Here is an 18,221-nt window from a genome sequence, read left to right as displayed (position 1 = left end):
TTTTCTTAAAATTAAACCTAAATCTGATTGAAAAGAAATGAAAGACAGGAGCTCATGCACAGTATTGTATTTATTTATTTATTTTAACATATTAAAAACAGCAAAAGCAACTTTCCTCTTATGAGTGTTTTTACTGTAAACATATCCTAAAGTGATCTTCCTCAAAATCCCCTGATGGATAATAACTGAAGATTTTCCCATCAGTTTACAAAAAAAAAAAAAGAGAGAACATTTGGTTTTTGGTTGCAAAATGTGTCACTCTGTTGACAATCGCAGAAAACTGAATTCATACAGAGGAGAAACATTAATAAAATGTCAGTTGTGCTTTGTAGATGGGCTAACAGGACTCAGTACTTCACAATTAAGACATTCTGGACAGCTGAATGACCTGTTTTAAATAGGGAGTCTGGGAAAAATGAACAGCAGTTTCTTCAAACTTATTGAAGGCATTTGTTTTCTTCAGTTATAGTCATGTACATTTTTCTTTAAAGTCATTGTAGCTGCAAGCACTGTTAGTTCACCTTGTGTGGGATGGAGAAACTTCATTGGGTTAGAGAACAAATTAAAAACGTACGGTAAAAGTATGGCAAGGATATCCACTTTGAACAATTTCTAACTCCAACATCAAACTGAACGACGAACAAAGATACTCGAACAAAATGTGTGGCAAGAACGTGTCGCCATTCACTGAGCCGACATGTGTCCATCTCTATTTCAAGGCATACCTCTGGTGAACGGATAAAAACGCAACAAATCCATGCCTGACGGGAAAAAAACAGATGAGCTAACTGCCACACCGGTTTTGGTATCAAGGTTTAAAAACAAAAAATAAAATAAAAAGAAGTGTAGATACACTTGGCAGTATGTTTGCGATCTAAGCAGAATAGAAACACAGCCACGTTTGGCTCATTGGAAAAAACAAAACATGCATTATCAAAAACCTTCCAGCTGAAATCAAAGTCGCCAGGACTCCACAAGTTTAATATAAAGAGTTTTTCTCTGAAAATAAATATTCAGATTACGAACAAGGAAAAAGTCACTTTGACTAAGAGTTTATGATTGACCCATTATACATCCTAAACAAATCTGACGTTCGTTAGCTTTTGGTGCCCTCCATGTTAAATATACCAACAACACTGAGATTGGGCACTGGTTATTTGGCTCAGAATGATTGAATTTCCAAAGAGGAAAAGAAGAAGAAAAAAAAAGCCCCCACTGCCGATCTGCCCACTATTCCGATTCGATTAACAACGATGACAAACGTGTCAATTGTAAGAACGCACTATACACCAAGTAAATAACGTGCTGTAATACGAGCAGCATACATCTGCAATGACCTAAAATTATTACTCGGAAAGGTTTGCCGCTCCGGACTGGCACGGCGCACCAAGAGAGACGTGATGTCTTGTGTTCCGCACCCGTCGGTGTGCGTTGCTGAACGGGGATGGGTTACGCTTCAGGCGGCGCGTATTGCTGGTAGGCGTGGGACCCAAAGCGAGCCACAAAAAGACGCCGCTGATCTGCGCCACGGCCGTTTCTGACGGGACAAACACAACACGGCACGCCTTTACTCCGTCCCGACTTTACTGTGACCTCACACAACCTGGAGTTCACACGACCATCAGCCTCACGCACACCAACCTGGTGTGGGGCTGCACACTCATGAACCAAACAAACAAAAATAAAGTCCAACAGTAACCCTGATGCGCCACTTCTTAAGAGCAAAGTCTGAGGTGTTCAGAGTCGGTGCAGGTTTGAAGATTCTCCATTTGCTACGATGCCGTCCTCTACTCCGAATCCGCCGTTTTGTGATAAGTGAGCGAGTGGGCTTAACGCAGAGGAAGCAGAGAGGGTGTTGTTGCGGATTTTGGCAGAAGTTTTGAAAACATTTGGTCACTGTCAGATTGGATCTCCTTCACTCTTCCTTAAGTTCCGTTTAGTAAAGTCGCTTCTCATAACTGTGGAGGCAAAGAAAAAGATCAGCATTTAGTCTGGAGGGTGTCACTCAGCTTAAAGCCAGACTTCAGAAATGTGCTTAGCGTAAAATGTTCATTTGAAGTCTCGCTGTGAGCAGAATCATAGCCAGGGGAAGAATGTTACAAATTCATCGAGCCTCTGGTTGTGGATCGATGAATTTGTGTTATGCCTCTTAAATAAACAATCTTAAGTTATGTCACTGTGGTCCATCTCATACAACTGCTGATGCACCATAGAGTGTAAATTTCCAGATCTTTGGTTTCTCTCCGATATAGAAACCGTCAAGAGGTTGAAGAGCTAAAGAACTTAATTCTAGAAATTTTATATTTTGGAGTTTTTGAAGTTACTTACGAGTGTAGTCCATGAACGCCTCCCTCAACCTGTGCGGACATAGTTCGCTTCTCAAACTTCAGTTCCCCAGAGTACATCATAGAACTAAGAAAAAGAAAAATCTAGTTATTTTAATGTAGCATTCATAAATATTGCACGCGTGCTCCAAGTAAAACAGACACCCCACCGGAGGACAGACAGGCTCTTTGCTCCGATGTCCTGGCAGCCATGTTGGATTCCAGCTATGAGGTACGGTACAAACTTATGGATGGAGCCTTTGTCCTGGACCGAGCCCGACACGCCCTGAGCGACCTTCACCTTGTCGCCCTCACTGAAAAGAAGACATCACCCGCTCAAGACTCGCTTCACCCAAATATAATGTTTGCGTTTAAGACTTTTTAGCTCCCACACACCTAAAGTAGCGCTTCTGGCTGCTGGTGCTTTTCTCCATCGCATCCAGAGATCCCATACCCCGATACTTCTTCAGTCGCACGCCGTCTGAGAAGAAGTACTCTCCAGGAGCCTCGGTGGTCGCAGCTAGCAGGGAGCCCATCATAACTGTTGGGAGAGGTTTCACACGTGGTATGATAACAGATATTCAAACGGTGCTGTGAAATGGCTGGAAGTTGGACGGGGGGCTGTTTCTCATGGTAAACATTTGGGCCTCACCAGTCGATGCTCCCAGAGACAGAGCCTTCACCACGTGGCCCACGGTCTGGATACCGCCGTCCGCAATCACCGGCACACCAAAACGTCTCGCGTACTCTGCTACTTTATACACAGAGGTTCCCTGAGGACGCCCACAGGCCATCACTAAAAGGAATTTAAGAAAATAAATAAATACAGGTGATGCAGAGCAGGACAGTCTGCTGAAAGGGACCCGCAGTCCCGTAGCTTTGCAACCGATGAGCAGACTGTAAACTTTTCTGCATTGCCATCTTAGTGCTCAGTTGTGGAGTACCTTCCTGCGTGATGCAAATGGAGCCACAACCCATCCCAACCCTCAGAGCATCCACACCGGCATCAATGAGATTCTTGGCCTGGGCTGCTGTGACCACTGCGGAGGGAAAGAATAATTTTAAAATAAGACAGCAGCAATAACGACCCTTGCAACATTTTGTAAGACAGTTCCAAGAACAAATAGTTGTGTAGTGACTATTTGTTGACAACTCAAACTCAAAAATAAAAATAAAAACTCAAGAATTAAAGGTGATCAAAACAAAAGGTGAATCCAACTCAACAGTCACCTGATGCACCGTGGGTTTCTGGCTTACACAGTTCAAAAGGATAGAAAAAGTAAAAAATGCAGTTCTTTGGTTGTTTTATTCCACAGTTCAGGCAAAACGAGTTACAGGCGTCACAGGACTCTGCTTCTTCTCCTGCTCGGATTCCTGCACCTGTTCCCTCACCGATTGACTGACAGATTGATGACTGAGACTAGTGACTCATTCCATAGACTGGTAAAAAAAACCTTATGACCAGCCACGTGCATAATAAGTTACCTAAAATCCACCTATTTATACTGTGAATCTCCCACATCCCAACTGAAATTAATAAACTAATCAAGTGAATTACTAACTGTTGGGGTTTTTAAAATTAGCTCAAGACCTGTAAAGAACCAGACACAAGACCAATGAGGTTTTTATGCCTTCCTTTGCAAAGGCAGAGACCCACAACCTCTAACCCGCCCGGGATCAAAGATTGGTGAGCTCTGCTCAACTCTGCTTGGGAATTGGCTTTTATTGTGATGACCTTCTTCAGTAGAACAATGCTGAGATGACAAAACAGATGGACCCCTTGAGTAGAAAATTACATTACAGATAAAGAAAGAACCTTTAACAATAACTGGTCAGAGCCAGTTAGGTAACTGAACACATTTAGATAAAACACTCAAATAAAATGACAAAACAATGATTAGTTTTACCCAACACTTACCAATGAACTTATTCTAAATAACAAATTAAACAAAAAATTCTAATTATAAATCAACTAGACAATAAACAAAAAATAAGAATATACTAAATCTAAATTCTAAAATTTAACTGAAAATAGGGAAATGGCTCCTACATTCCAGCCCCTAATTGTGCATTAAATCACAATTACATCTCTAACTAAAGGAGCTATTCTAATAGCAAGCTCAATAATTAATGCAAAGACATTAAGTAATTCTTCTGTGCAATCAGGACAATGTCTCCAAGAGAGAGGTTTCTTCTCCGTCTCATCCATTTTTGTCTTTCTTGCATTAAGGGCAGATACTCAGAGATCCAACTTTTCCAAAAGAGTTCAGCCATATTCTGTACTTTCTTCCATCTCCGTCTGAGGTACGTGTATTGTTCCTGAAACGGTCCAGGTGGCAGAACAAGTTTGCTCTTCAACATTAGGATGCGATTGGGCGCGAGGGCTTCTAAATCATTTGGATCATCAGAGACCAAAGTGATGGGTCTGTCATTCAGAATGGCTTCAGCCTCACAGAAAACAGTTTGCAATGTTTCATCATCTGACCTGATGGAAGACACTGGACCACTCCGGCAGATGAATCTTCTGATTACATTACTTCAAGAAGTGGCATCCAGGGCATGAAACACTTTCAAATGAACAGCACAATCAACTCCCAACATCTGTAAATGGAGGTTTATCTGGTGGCATCTTTTCCTCGGCCATTTTTTGTTCCAGAAGTTTTTCTCCATTTCTTCTGCAGGTAACACAGACAGACAGGATTTTTCTGGCAGCAGAGTTTGCACTGATTATCCTGCATCTCTGATACAGTCTGGACAACATGTGGTTTCTACCTGCTGGACCAAGCAAATGGTAAATGCGACACAGAATTAATGTCACATGCATGGCTTTACACGGGACAGCCGGATGTCCAGCCTCAGGTGGCACAGCAGCTCCTCCGAGACGTCCACTCACTCTGAGGACTCCGTTATCAACCACTGGACCAAGTCCGTACAGCTGGCCATCTTCAGAGACAGCCCAAGCTACAGATGGTTTCAGCTTCATCTGCTTGCACTCCTTCAGCAGCTTGTTGTTCTGGTTCTCCATTACCAGAATGTTGTCCTCCAGCGCCATCTTTCCTTCACCGCTCGCCTCCTCCAGCTTTAGATGGGCATCCTCTTCTTCCTCCAGTGTGTTCTGGTCAGCTTCTGCTTGACCCAACTTTGAATAGATCTGCAGGTTCTGGCGAATCTCCTCAGCCAGCAACCCCTGTCCATCTTGGAGCTGGGAAGAAAAGTGGGTAGCATCTTTTCCCAGGTTGATGTTCTTGCCCTCTGCTTCATTGCAGATGTATTTATTGACGGTGCTCCTGTTCTTGGCAAACTTTCCTTTCAGGCTTGAAAGATGTTGCTCTGCAACACGACACTTCACAGACAAGATTGAATTTTCAGCCTTAAAAGGCAAATCAATGCAATAATGTCCATTTTATATTGTGGTATATTGTTCATGATATTCATAAACTTAAAATCTTCTCTGGACATTTCAATCTGCTGTTGGGATGTTTTTTCATTGAAATCATGATTCAATCAACATTGTTTCCAGATGTTTAACAGAAATCCTGTTTGCAGTGAAAGCATGGCAGCCTGTTTTGTCCCTTTCACTCCGGAGGGGACCATTGATGACCCATCTAACTCGGGTCCAAACTGCATATGGGCCTTCATCCCGACTGCTGATCAGCTCCCACAGCTCCATTACTTTAGGTACATTTGTGCCAATGAGCAGATCTATGTCAGCATCTGTTGTGGAGCTTGACGCTTTGCAGGTATGGCCACTTGTCAATGTCCTGCTGTTGTGGAACATTTCTCTTTGAAACAGGCATTAGTTTCTGTGTCATGACATCTGGAAGGTCAATGAAATCACTCTCATCAAGTGCTGCTACTTTTCTAAAACTCTAAAATTTAACTGAAAAGAGGGAAATAGCTCCTACAAGTTGCTTGATTTTAACCTTTAATTCAGACACTCAGCCATTTCCAATTGCAACAAACTCACCGTTTCCTCCCACCACTTGTAGTTCAGGATGCTTTTGTTTAATGTAGCTGATCATGTTGATCTGATACACTGAGTTGCCCTGTGAAGAATCCTGAAAATACAGAAAAAATTTTTTGCGTTAGGTAAAAGTATTCCACACTTTAGAAAGTTCTGAATAAAATATGAACAAATTATGTGTGGATTTTACATTACAAAACAACTGTATCATTGTGATTGCATTATGGCTTACATTTTCAGAGTTCTTGGTCCTTTCTTAAAAATAAATATAAAAGTTTATTATGAATTCTTAACAGATCATTCTAGTATGGTTAGGTTTTAAATATAGGACCTACAAAAACTACAGACTGGACAGAAAGCAGGAAGGAAATATTAATGTGAATGTTTTAACAGAAGATCAATAATAGAAAAATACAGCATAAAGATTTTACTTTAAAGGTCTTATAAGTATTTTAATGACTACAGAGCTGCAGTTTGTAGTGTATTTATCCAGCACAATTCTCCTAAAGCTCACAAAGTAACGCAGTGGTCAACAACAGCCACCAGAGGGCGCTCTGTGGCTAAACTCGCTGGAGGGATGATGAACTAAAATTCTCCTAACAGCAACTTCACGTCCTGACATGAACACAATGCTGCAGGTCATGCTGGTTTATCTTCCAACAGGCCTGTTTCTCAATCACTGCTAAACAAAAAAAAGGACACCTTTTCCCTAAAATAATAATCATCAAACATATATATATATATATATATATATAAATAATACCTACCAGCACAACCACATCAACCCCAGCCTGCACCAGTAGGTCCAGTCTGTATTTGTCATCCTCACGGGTGCCGATGGCGGCACCACAGAGGAGCTGTTTGCGTGGATCTTTTGATGCTAGAGGGTAGTCTCTGTTCTTCTTCAGATCTGTCCTGGCGATAATGGCCACCAGCTCGTCACGATCATTCACAATGGGAAGCTTGCCTGAAATGAGAGCGTCGAAATGAGCTTAGGAAGCAACACAGGTAACTCTGCTTTAACACGCCAACGTTCACCTTTTTTGCTCCTCTGTAAAATATCATTGGCTTCTTTGAGCGTGACGCCAGCCGGAGCTACCACCAAGTCCTCTCTTTTCGTCATAGCCTAGAAGATTACAAGCGTGAGTACGGCGATAAAACAAAATCAAAGTGTGGAAAAAAAACTCCCAGAAATGCAAAGCAGCACACCTCCTCCAGGGGTTTGCCGTGGTCTTTCTCAGAGAGGAAGTCAATGTCTCTGGAGGTGACGATCCCAACCAGCTTGCTGCCCATTTTTCCCGTCTCCGTGATGGGAATTCCAGAGAAACCGTGTCTTACTTTGGCCTCGAACACATCTCCAATCGTGTGACGCGGACTCATTACGAGCGGGTCTGTGATGAAGCCCTGTTCGAACCTCTGGAAAGGAACAGAAAAGTGAACGAAATCGTGAATCATTTTGTGACCAAAGTGGGTTTTTGTTTGTAAGTAAAGCAGAAGATGTAGCAAAAATCAACTCCACACAGTTAAGAAATTGTAATACATAGCACGCAACAACAACAAAAAAGTTAAACATACACAGCAATGACAAAAACATGCACCACACACAGAAGGTGAAAGTTACCATATGCTACATTAAAAAAAAAAAAAAAAGATAAGGGGAAAAAATTAGGAAAAGTCAAGAGAGCAGCTTCAGATTAATCATTTGTACTTTATTCCATTTTTGTAAGATTTGACAAAACAAAAACACCACAACAACAACCTCTGCAGTCAAAATAAAATACAACATGCATGACTAAAAAAATAAAAAATACCCATTGTTTTAGGGAAACATGACGGAAGCGGAAATTGTTCCTTACCTTGACCTTCCGGACCTCATTGGCCTGGAATTCAGGTGTGCAGTTGTGATGAATGAACCCCATTCCTCCCATTAGCTAGCAAATTAGGAAGGAAAAACCACATTTAAAAAGTCGTACACTTAGATTAAAAAAAACATGAATAAAAGTGAATTCTGCATTTCCTTACCGCCATAGCAATTGCCATGGCCGATTCTGTGACGGTGTCCATGGGCGATGAGATGAGAGGCGTTTTCAGGGTGATCTTCTTGGTGAGCGCCGACGTCAGGTCCTGTAAAAGTTAAAAAAGGTTGCACACTTCATCCAGCAGGGGGCGTAATACACTGTGTCACTAGTTTTTAGTTAATGCTGGTTAAAGGGAAAGGAAAAACCCCAAAGTGTCTCAGTTTGGTGTTACTCTGATTTAAGATGGCTGAACATCCAATCCAGTAAATTGTGTTCTGACTCATCACTATTTCCTCCCTAAACAACAGAATTTATCTTCACTTATCATCCACTCCCACAAGAACCAGCATTTTTGGGATTTTTATTTTTTTTAACACTTGTGAAAGAAAAATAAATAAATAAAACAGAAGCAGCATTCCTCGCATGGGAAACCGGCGCATCAGTCTAACTCACGTCTCGAAGTTGCTCTTTATCTCACGTAGACGTAAACTTTGGAGGCAGATCGCCGTGTTTCTCAGGAGGTCACAGCGAAGGCAAAAAGTATAATATCGTATTCTGATTTTACTCAATGGGAAGCTTTGAGCCAGAGAGGGAAGTCAAAAAACCACACAAATTTAATCAGATATTGCACAACGGCATAAAACTTCAAGTATCAAATAAGACTGATGGGTGTTACGGTTAGTATTTCCCCATCATGACCTTCCATGTTTGTTGTGATCAGAGATATTCCTTTAAACTCGTTTCTTTAAAACAGCAGCAGAGATTATAGATCAATTTAACTAAAACCCTTAGAAATGGACGGAGCAGAAGAGGGAGGCTTCATTTCGCGCAAAGCCCAGAGATTAACTCATCTGCTGAGAGACGGGTGAGCCACTGACCAGACGTGAACGTAAACACATGAGGGCTGTGGGTGCAGCCGGCGTCTAACCACACTAAGCAAAAACAGCAAGTCAGAAAAAGAGCAGCTCTCGTGTCAGTAAGAGGTGGAAAATACCACGACTTCTGTAAACAACTGGATATAGAAAACGAGGCTGTGATGCACAGTGGAAGATTTTACGTGCGGCTCCGCTTTCTTTTCGTTTAAGAAGATCATTTCCAAACGTTTTCGACGTGAGGGAGCAAAGTGCCAACCAGAAAGTTCTAGCTCACGAAAAAAAAAAACAACAAAAAAAAAAAACTCACCACTTCATCAGAGGTAAAGTCAATGAAGCCAGGCAAAATCAGGAAGTCACTGAAAGACAAAGAAGAAATCAGAAATTAAAGAGAAAAAAAAGGGAAAAATAATGGATCATCATTGAAATCTCAAAACATAATCAATCTTTAATAGAAACTCCAGGAGCTCCAGATTAAGACTTCACTTAATATGAGCCGACAGAGCAACATAAACCGTTTTTGGACCAAACTGAGGACTTGAATTACATCTTATTGTTACGAGTTGCCTCTTGATGTTTTCCCAGAAGAAAAACATGGCTGAGAACAGACACTGAGGACAGCAGGGTATGCCATGTAGCTGCTAAGAAGCTAGAGTTGACCTCTTTGTGCCGAGTAAACACTACAGGAACTAGAATGAAAGAATTTTGAGGAGAAAAAGCTAGACAGAAATAGTGTGTGTCGCCCCCCACCCCCTCGCTTCAGGCAGTCTGTGTGTACTTAGTGGTTTTTGCAGATGGGTGTGAGACCATGCAGTAGGCGAATGGAACGGCACAGGACTAAATGGGAGCTTTGCATTTTTAAAATGAAAAGCACATAGTAGGAACGGATCCAAACTGAGGAGAGATGAGCACTAATGGTGTACATGAAGAGTGCAGGAGAGTGGAATATGAGGGATGACTTTTAATCTACTTTGCGTCAGCGTGGGTGGAGACCAGGAGTCAAAAATAGCTTCCCTGAACGGGACGCTAAATGGCAGCAGGTCCAGCCGAAAACGGTACGCAGGGTCCACATCTGTCAGCATTTAGCTGAAGCCTCAGACCTCAGCAGCATCACAGTCTGAACCGACTCTGGAGTCGGAAGCAAACGGGCTCCGACTCCGAAGGGAAACAAAAGCTTGTGGCCTTATTGTGGTTTTCATTTGAATGTTAAATGTAGACAAATCCAGGACGCCAAGTGGGAGTGTTTGAAGATAAACAAAAACAAAGGTCACTCTGCTCACTTTCTTTCACCTTAGCATTCAATGGATCTCGCATTTTTTGCATAGGAGCAATCAAAGCAAATTAAATAAATCTAAAGAGCATTCTTAAAATCCAGTATCAAATTAAAACCATTTCAAACCTATAAATGGTATGCATAGACACCCATTACTTGACTGTGAAGAATAATGTTGTTCTGCATGCCAATCATGTTTCTGAATCAATGCTGTCTGGCTGAATGTTTTTGTACAACCATGAATTATAGTGGATGCTTTAATTTTGTATTATCCTTTGACTTGTGTATTTTTTGTTTTAACCCATTGACCTTTTCCAATCATTCTCATGTAACAAACTTCAAATTTACATTTATTTCATTGCAAATTCACGTTACAGTCTGAGAAGAGGAAGGAAAGTGAGCCTGAATTGGGTTCTCTTCTACCTCCGTCTTTAGAGTTGTTGTCCTGATGAAAGGTGAACCTCTGCTCTACTTTCAAATACTACTCAAACTATCCGGTCTGCACTATAATCCATCTCCGCCTTTACATCAAACATATCATGTTACAATATTCTTGTTAGGCATTGTAATTTAATCCCCGTCATGGTGCCACTTTTGCTTTTACAACGATTAATCTCTCGACATTAAAAAAAGTAGTCCATCTTCTTGTTTCTGCTTGTTACACAAATAACAGCCGGGCTTAAAGATGTCAAACGGTCTGAAGAATTCAACATGCAGGTGCACATATCCGAAAGAGCAGACCGACGTCTGAAGTGCATTTTCTGCAGGAGGTATTTATGGCACAATGATACAGGAAGTTTAGACTGTCACCAACAATGACTTTGCTGAATTTCAACCAGTGCTACAATCATCTTTTTTTTTTTTTTTTTTTTTTTTAGAGAAAAACAAAAAAACTAAACAAAAAGACAACGAAACCTTTAACTAAGTTACACGATGCCCATTCGGGCAGCTATAAGTTAAATGTTTTACAGCAACAGGAACGTTGTCTTATTGCTAAGCAGCAGCGAAGCAGAAACAGAACGATGCCAGAAATTTTGCGATTTTCAGCTAAGAATTAAAAGTGCTTTAGAGGACAGCTGTAAAGGGATCCCGGGCATGAGTAACAGTTGAAAACTCATATAATGGTTGGGGATTTATGCGAGTGGAAAGAAGCTGCGCATGCATCTCGGTTTCAGAATCTGTTTGTTCCAAAACAAAACAGATGGATGGCTTTATGTTTTGCCATTTCTATATAGGTGAAACCTGAGGCTTACTTACACTGTAGAAAATAAACTGAACTTAACCTAAACTGTCTGATTTAACCCTGGTGAACAAAAACAAACAGGTTATGCGTCTTTTAATACAGTGTACGTAAACCTATGGGCTTCAACTATGAATTCAAGTTTCAAATTCTTGGCCAGCTGATCCATAAAGCATGTGCCACCAACATGGTAAGAGAGAAGCAAGAAAGGGTGAGGCAGCGGTGCTTAATTAGACCCTCTGACGGAGCAAAGAATGTGCAAGAAATAGCATAAAGTGTTAGTCATGCATTTTGTGTTTATGAGAGAGGTCAAGCACTTTACTGATCTGTTTAGGTAAATAATAAGCTTTATGCTGACTGGAGCGATTCCCCCCCCTCATAACAAAGATCAAGTTAAGCATTCAAGCAAGCTTTTGACACTTTATTGCATGAAAATCCTTATATTTTGGGATAAATGCAAATAGATTTTCCTTAAAGAGCAATAATTTGCTTCCCCCTTTAAATAAAAAACAAAAAAAAACTATCCTCCATAGACAGAGGGTTTCTTTAATAGTTTGAAGATGACTGGTTTACTCACTTGAAAGTCAACCCATCTCCTTTAGAGCATAGCTCTTCAGCCGTATGGCCATCCGAGACAACACACTGTTGGTCAGATCTGCTGGTTCAAAATGCGTTGACCATTACAAAGCACTGATGTGCACACTTAACTTAGCCTAACCTAATTGAGCTCTTAAAAAAAAAAAGTAAACCTTTTGATTCTGTTTCACTAATGTACAGAGATGTGTGGGGAAGAAAAAATAAGTAAAAAACACTTCCATTCTGTGATGCGTGGATACTTACTTGTACGTAAGGCCGTCGCCAACTGAAAAGAGCTGCTGTGCCGACAGTCCGTCATCTGGGATGTAGCCCGTACCACCACTGATTAAATAATCCGCCATGCTGCCAAAAGATCACACAGAGGCGCAACCTCAGGAAAAAGTATAAAATATGCACATGACGACAGGGATTGAATGTTTTGCAGGACCTGTATAAAATGCGGGTGTTCTATACGGAACATTTTAAATCACATAGAAGCTTAGTTATAAAGTAACCCACTGTCACCACGAGATCTGAACTATTGCATCACAAAATAGGAAAATAAATAAATAACAGTGCAATAGTCCTCACTCTATCCAATGTGCAGCATAAACCCTGAATGTTGACCGAGTAACACACAAATCCATCACTGTAGGTAAACAGAAATTTTTTCTTAAATTTAGCCCAAAATTATAGTAAATTAAATGCTGCATTACACACACACACACACACACACACACACACACACACACACCCCTCTGCACCATCATATGTATCTTGACTGAAGCGTTACTGGCCTGGTGACCTAGATTAGATTATCGGCAGCCAGCAAACACTAGCTGCTAGCACTCCACACCCGTAGATAACAAAAAAATATGATGCTTCTGATCATTGTTGTTTACATTGAGGTGCATCAATGGATTATCTCCATCTGACCATCTACGATAGGCCTTAAAATCTATTACGAGGGCCGCTTATCTCTACATTTTGGGAACAGGATGCAGCCCACCTTATGGTATTTCCCTAATCTTGTTATCTTTTAACCGTTTTTTACCATGCAGATGGAAAAGGTTATGAGGAACTAACTGCAATCAAACTATAACTATCTACCAGCAAAACAAAAACCTGAAAAACGTGTCTCTTTTTTCTGCAGCATTTGGAAAGGTATATTTAAGAGTAATGAAGCGAGGATAGTGGAAAAACACAAACTACTTTCACTGAAGATACACTAGGCAAATGTCGCAACTATTAGTTCTATTTTAGCGTTTTAATCACGCCGAATTAGAAATAAGGTCCACATACATTATTCATCCTGTAGAATGTTCCTATAAATAATGGTGAATATCTAGAAGGAAGACTTCTATTATTTTTTCACATATTTCTAAAGCAAGTTTGGCACTGGACTCACACGTGTCCTTTTTTTTCCGGCTGTATACCAGAAAAAAACTTGCGAAATAATGTCCTGTTAGCAAAATTTACTGAAACTTCCGCAAAAGTTGCATTAAATTAACTATTTAACCGGGAGAAAGAAAATTGCGTTAACACCTGTTTACACACTTCAGTCGCTACATCTAGGTTAGCTAGTTCAATGATTAACATTATTAGCTTGGAGCAATAATGTCTAATAATATCTGCCAGTCACTCTCAGAGGTTAAACAGTCCAACATTACCATTACCACCAGTTTGTAACGCCCATATAAATGTTAAAGACCTAAACTCTGAGTCAACAATATTTTATCATTTTTAAAAGCTTCTAACGCCATAAAGCTACATAAATAAAATTCAAACATTTCGGACAATTTTGCTGTTAAACCCATTATAAAGCCAATATATTTCCATATTAACGATGACGAACTTGTGGGTAACCACATGAACTACATCCAGACTACTCCGTTGTAGACATGTGGGAGCGACCGCTAGCATGTAGCATTAGCAGCTTTTGTTGCCCTGTCTTAGGGTTCAGTCAATTCTTCCGGCAATTTAAGGTCTACGACTTAAGCTTGCACGCCGTTTAGCAGCCACTAAAGCGGCTTAAACTGTTTAAGTTTACCCCAAGAGTAAAGTCGAGCATCTTTCTTTGAGTAAGCTAGCAGCTGCCTCAGAAACCAGATGCCCACGTTGACGAAAAATAGGGAACAACTTTCCAGCTGCGAGACCCTCGCGAAAACCGTACGAAGGCGACTATAAAGGCGGAACTACGTCGATACCTCGTAGAGAAATGAACAGGATGAAAACACAGATCCTTCTTCAGTCCAAGATGTGAATAAATATGTCTGCAGGAGGCTGAGAAGTGGTTGCTTGGTCGCTGTGTCTGCAGACAGTGTTGGTGTTATGTACTGAGAGCAGCGTCACATCCCCTCCTCCCCACCTCCACCATGTTAACCCAATCAATCCTGCGATCAGGGCCGAGATAAAACTGTATGGGTTTGGGTGCCTACGCAGAATCCTGTTAGGGGTCATACTTCCACTAACCACCTGAACACCGGTCAGCAGCTACATTAGCCATGTTCCAGATGCAATGCCAGATAAAATAACAGTGTGTTGCAACAGTAGTAATGCTGCTTGGAAGTTTTCCCACATTTTGCAGCCGAGCAATTCTGTTTCCTGGGATTGTTTTCTAAAGACCAGCACACGTAATTGTGAAAAAGTGGAAGAAACATTACTTGTACTGTTCAACATTTACTAATAAAAGAAAAAAAAAAATTACAAATGAAAATCATGGTATGTTTTTATATTAAGAGCAACTGCTGAAAGGCACTACAAACAGGCTAACTAGCATTAGCATTGTGAATTCTGAACGTTTCAGACAATGAACAAGAACATTTTGTGGCTTTTCAGTTTTTACTTTTATCAGATGCGCAAGACCTAATATGTCTCATGACTGCTTGTCTTTTTTTTTTTAAGTGAACCATCTTGTTAATGTTAGAAAAGGTTGTTTGAAATTGTGTCTCATTCACATGATCATAATTGGCCTGACTGCACAGAGCGGTCACCACTTCCTTCACATGAAAGCAGTTACGTGAAATCTAACCATGCAAGGTCGGCATTATTACAAGTTGAGTTTTTTATTGTTTGTTTGATTTTTTTTATGTTGTTTTTTGGGGTGTCTGTTGGGTCATCGTGTTACTTTGGATTAGCCACTTTCTGCTCAGATAACATCTCATATTGGGAAGTTAACAAGTGTCAGAGGATGTCATATTTTAAAACGATAAGAATACACTCTGAAACTGCAGCATGACTTTACATGAACGGTTTCAGAAGTAATCCTAAACCCCTCTGTACACAAACCTCACAAGCGATAGCTGTTCCATGCAGTCATGCGTCCTAATTGATATGTTGCCCTTGTCATCAAGCAGATGTCAGCCAAGAATCATTTCCTGTTGCTTCCTCACTGCTAATTTTATCTGTCATTACCTCCCTGCAGCTCCGAGAGGCCAGGAGAAAACTGCCAATCAGAACTTTGCTGTACAAGCCATTGCAAACAGAGGGCCGAATTTTGACAAATATAATTCACACTCCTGAGTTACTTGATATCTGCCGAGTTGACTCAGGAAGATCTGTTACACGCTGTGTCTTTCTGTGATATTGAATGTGGGTCATTACAGATATGGGTCAGTGGTTCTTTTGTGCACTGGTGCTATTCTGAGCACTTGATTCAGCGCTGTTTATCTTCCCCGCTGCATTCTGCCTGCTCTGGCCCGAGTGGTGAATCACAGAGCTTGTGCACGAGGATCAGAAAACGTCGGGTTCAAAATGGCACCAGTCTACTCGAGAGGAGCTCTTAGTGTTGCGCGTTCGCGTCGACTGCATCAACGGCGGGTCAGTTCAAACCACGTGTGCTCACGGTCAGACAGACCGACATGAACTTACTTGGCATGTGTGACTTGAGTCAAATTCATCTCACAAATTTGAATATCATCAAAATGTTTCATTTGTTCCATTTTTATGTTATTTTTCACTTTGACGATTTAAAGTTAACGAAAATCCAAATTCAGTTTCTCAGACATTTTGAATATTTCATCAGGAAAACTCAATACTTGATCAGAGCTCCTTTTGAATTACTTTATCAATCCAACATGGAGGCGATTGACCTGTAGTTCACCTGCATTTTTCAGCGTGGTGCCTCATCTGTGTCCTTTTTTTCTACTACCTTTTTCCTTTCACTCGACTTTCCTCCGGGACATCCTGTAGCTCAACCGTCCGGGGAGCAGCGCCGACAGTCAGACGATCAGAGAAAACTGTCTTTCAACGGAGAGCTGAACGGTTTACTGGGAGCGCCTCTACTGGGGAGCAACGTATCTGAATCCACCAGACCCATTTCCACAGACTGCAGCGTCCAGGAGAGCCAGAGGATCTGCCTGACTGGTGATGATGGGAGCACCTGTCTCCCCATTGTCTTAAACAATGTGGAGATCGTGGTGAGCCAGGACTCAGGCATCAACAGCAAGACGCGGGGCCCCAAGAACTACTGGGGGCATACGTATTTTTTATGCTCCCAGTCATAGGTTTGATGAGCCTGGTTTGTCTAAAGAACCTGACAAACCAGATTATTTTGCAGTGACCAACCCTCCTCATGAAGGGAGTATGAAGTATGAACATGTAAGATGTTGAATACTCACTTTTCTGGAGAAAAACCCGCTTGAGTCCGTATGGCGTTGTACCGCTGGGCTGCTGTTTCGTGTCTATGGACATGTGAAATGCTCTGGATGCAGCGATCCCCTTCCTTTAGCGGAGCACTCGTATACGAAGGCTGTGTGTCCCCTACAACTCCTCGGTAGTCGATGTGCTGGCTCTCTCTCACTCCGTCCACACAGCGCCCGTATTCAAATCTTTCCATCGCTGGCCCTGAGATCTGACCCTGAATCTACTGGGGCCCCTCAGTCTTGTTGTGCAGCAAGTTATGTCAACAGAATTTAAAAAAAAAGAAAAAAAGAAAAGATCTCCAACAGCCACTTAAATCCACAGGGAAGTAATCCCCAAAACAAAGCAAGATAAACTTAAAGCAATCATAAAATTTGCAAAACAAATGCAGTATCCTAATATGAATCCTGGCAAACACTCGCTTTCTTTTGCTGAAAGAAAGTTGTATTTTATTTTGTCTTGTCTTGTCTTGTCGGTTGTCTTTTCTAGACAATTGAGTCTAAAAAAAAAAAAAAGTTCAGCCTTTCTCAGACTGCTCCGTCTGCTGGTGCACAGGATGCACCTGCCTGCAGAAAGATACCGGCTACCTGTAGGCGTGTCAGCACGGGACGTCGCCTAGGAGATTCTCCCACCCAGAAGGCGTCACTGTGGCAATGGTCCCTGCAGCATGCATTGTTGTTGTTGTTGTGGCGAGCCTGCTGAAATCTTGGAAGAGGAAAGACTTTTTTTTTTCTATCTAATGTCCTTGTGCCCATCTTGAAGAGGAACCCATTGCCCTCAGCTCCTGAGTACAACAGGAGCGTTGCCGTCCTGCTGAGTGCTCCATGAAGCTCTCTTAATGTTCCGCTCTCTTTCTATGTATGGGTTAATCCTGCTTTCTATCAGCGGGCACAACGTCACGTTCACAAAGAGGATTGCGGCATTAGAGGCAGCATGGTCTGAAAAGAGAGCAACACATTTTTACACCTGCGAGAGCAACGCCGACATCACAAAGGTGAGTTATTGTCTGGAATAGATAAGTGCTAAAAGTCAGAGATTCAGCCTAACCCGACATACTGTGCCCAAAGCACATTTGTGTCGTCGTGACATTCTTGAAAGCAGATTGCACCAACAGGTTGCGCAACCTCTCCAAATGGATTCAAAACCACTGTTCCAAATAAAAACAAAATCATTACCTTCGGTAAGTATGTGCAGTTTGACACATGTGCAGTACCTCTTGAACTTTCCCACATTTTGTTTTGTTGTGTTATATCCACAAGCTTCAATTAGGATTCTATGTGATTGATAGCAATAAAGTGGCGGCAAACTGACCC

General features: G+C 41.5%; 1 protein-coding gene across 6 annotated transcripts; it reads right to left on the bottom strand.

The window, feature by feature from the left end:
- Positions 1-57: 57 nt before the first annotated feature.
- On the bottom strand, positions 58-17,164 carry impdh1b (IMP (inosine 5'-monophosphate) dehydrogenase 1b). 6 transcript variants are annotated; one of them, XM_008400590.3, is made up of 16 exons: positions 16,887-17,164; positions 12,532-12,630; positions 12,269-12,349; positions 9,489-9,537; positions 8,311-8,412; positions 8,145-8,219; positions 7,498-7,704; positions 7,327-7,414; positions 7,056-7,255; positions 6,292-6,382; positions 3,269-3,364; positions 2,977-3,120; positions 2,721-2,865; positions 2,495-2,638; positions 2,329-2,412; positions 58-1,958 (listed from the first exon to the last, which is right to left on the bottom strand). In XM_008400590.3, the coding sequence occupies exons 1-16, from the start codon at positions 17,102-17,104 to the stop codon at positions 1,937-1,939; spliced, it is 1,845 nt and encodes a 614-aa protein (XP_008398812.2). In that variant the 5' UTR covers positions 17,105-17,164; the 3' UTR covers positions 58-1,936. The 6 variants fall into 6 exon arrangements, with proteins under 6 accessions (XP_008398812.2, XP_081459897.1, XP_081459898.1 ...); XM_081603771.1 differs by having other exon boundaries at positions 12,269-12,346; XM_081603772.1 differs by lacking the exon at positions 16,887-17,164 and adding an exon at positions 14,475-14,785.
- Between the last annotated feature and the right edge of the window lie 1,057 nt (positions 17,165-18,221).

Source organism: Poecilia reticulata, chromosome 23, assembly GCF_904066995.2.
Source record: "Poecilia reticulata chromosome 23, P_reticulata-male-v2, whole genome shotgun sequence".
NCBI lineage: Eukaryota > Metazoa > Chordata > Actinopteri > Cyprinodontiformes > Poeciliidae > Poecilia > Poecilia reticulata.
Note: the sequence above shows the minus strand (reverse complement) of the source record. Positions and strands in the feature narration are given on the sequence as shown.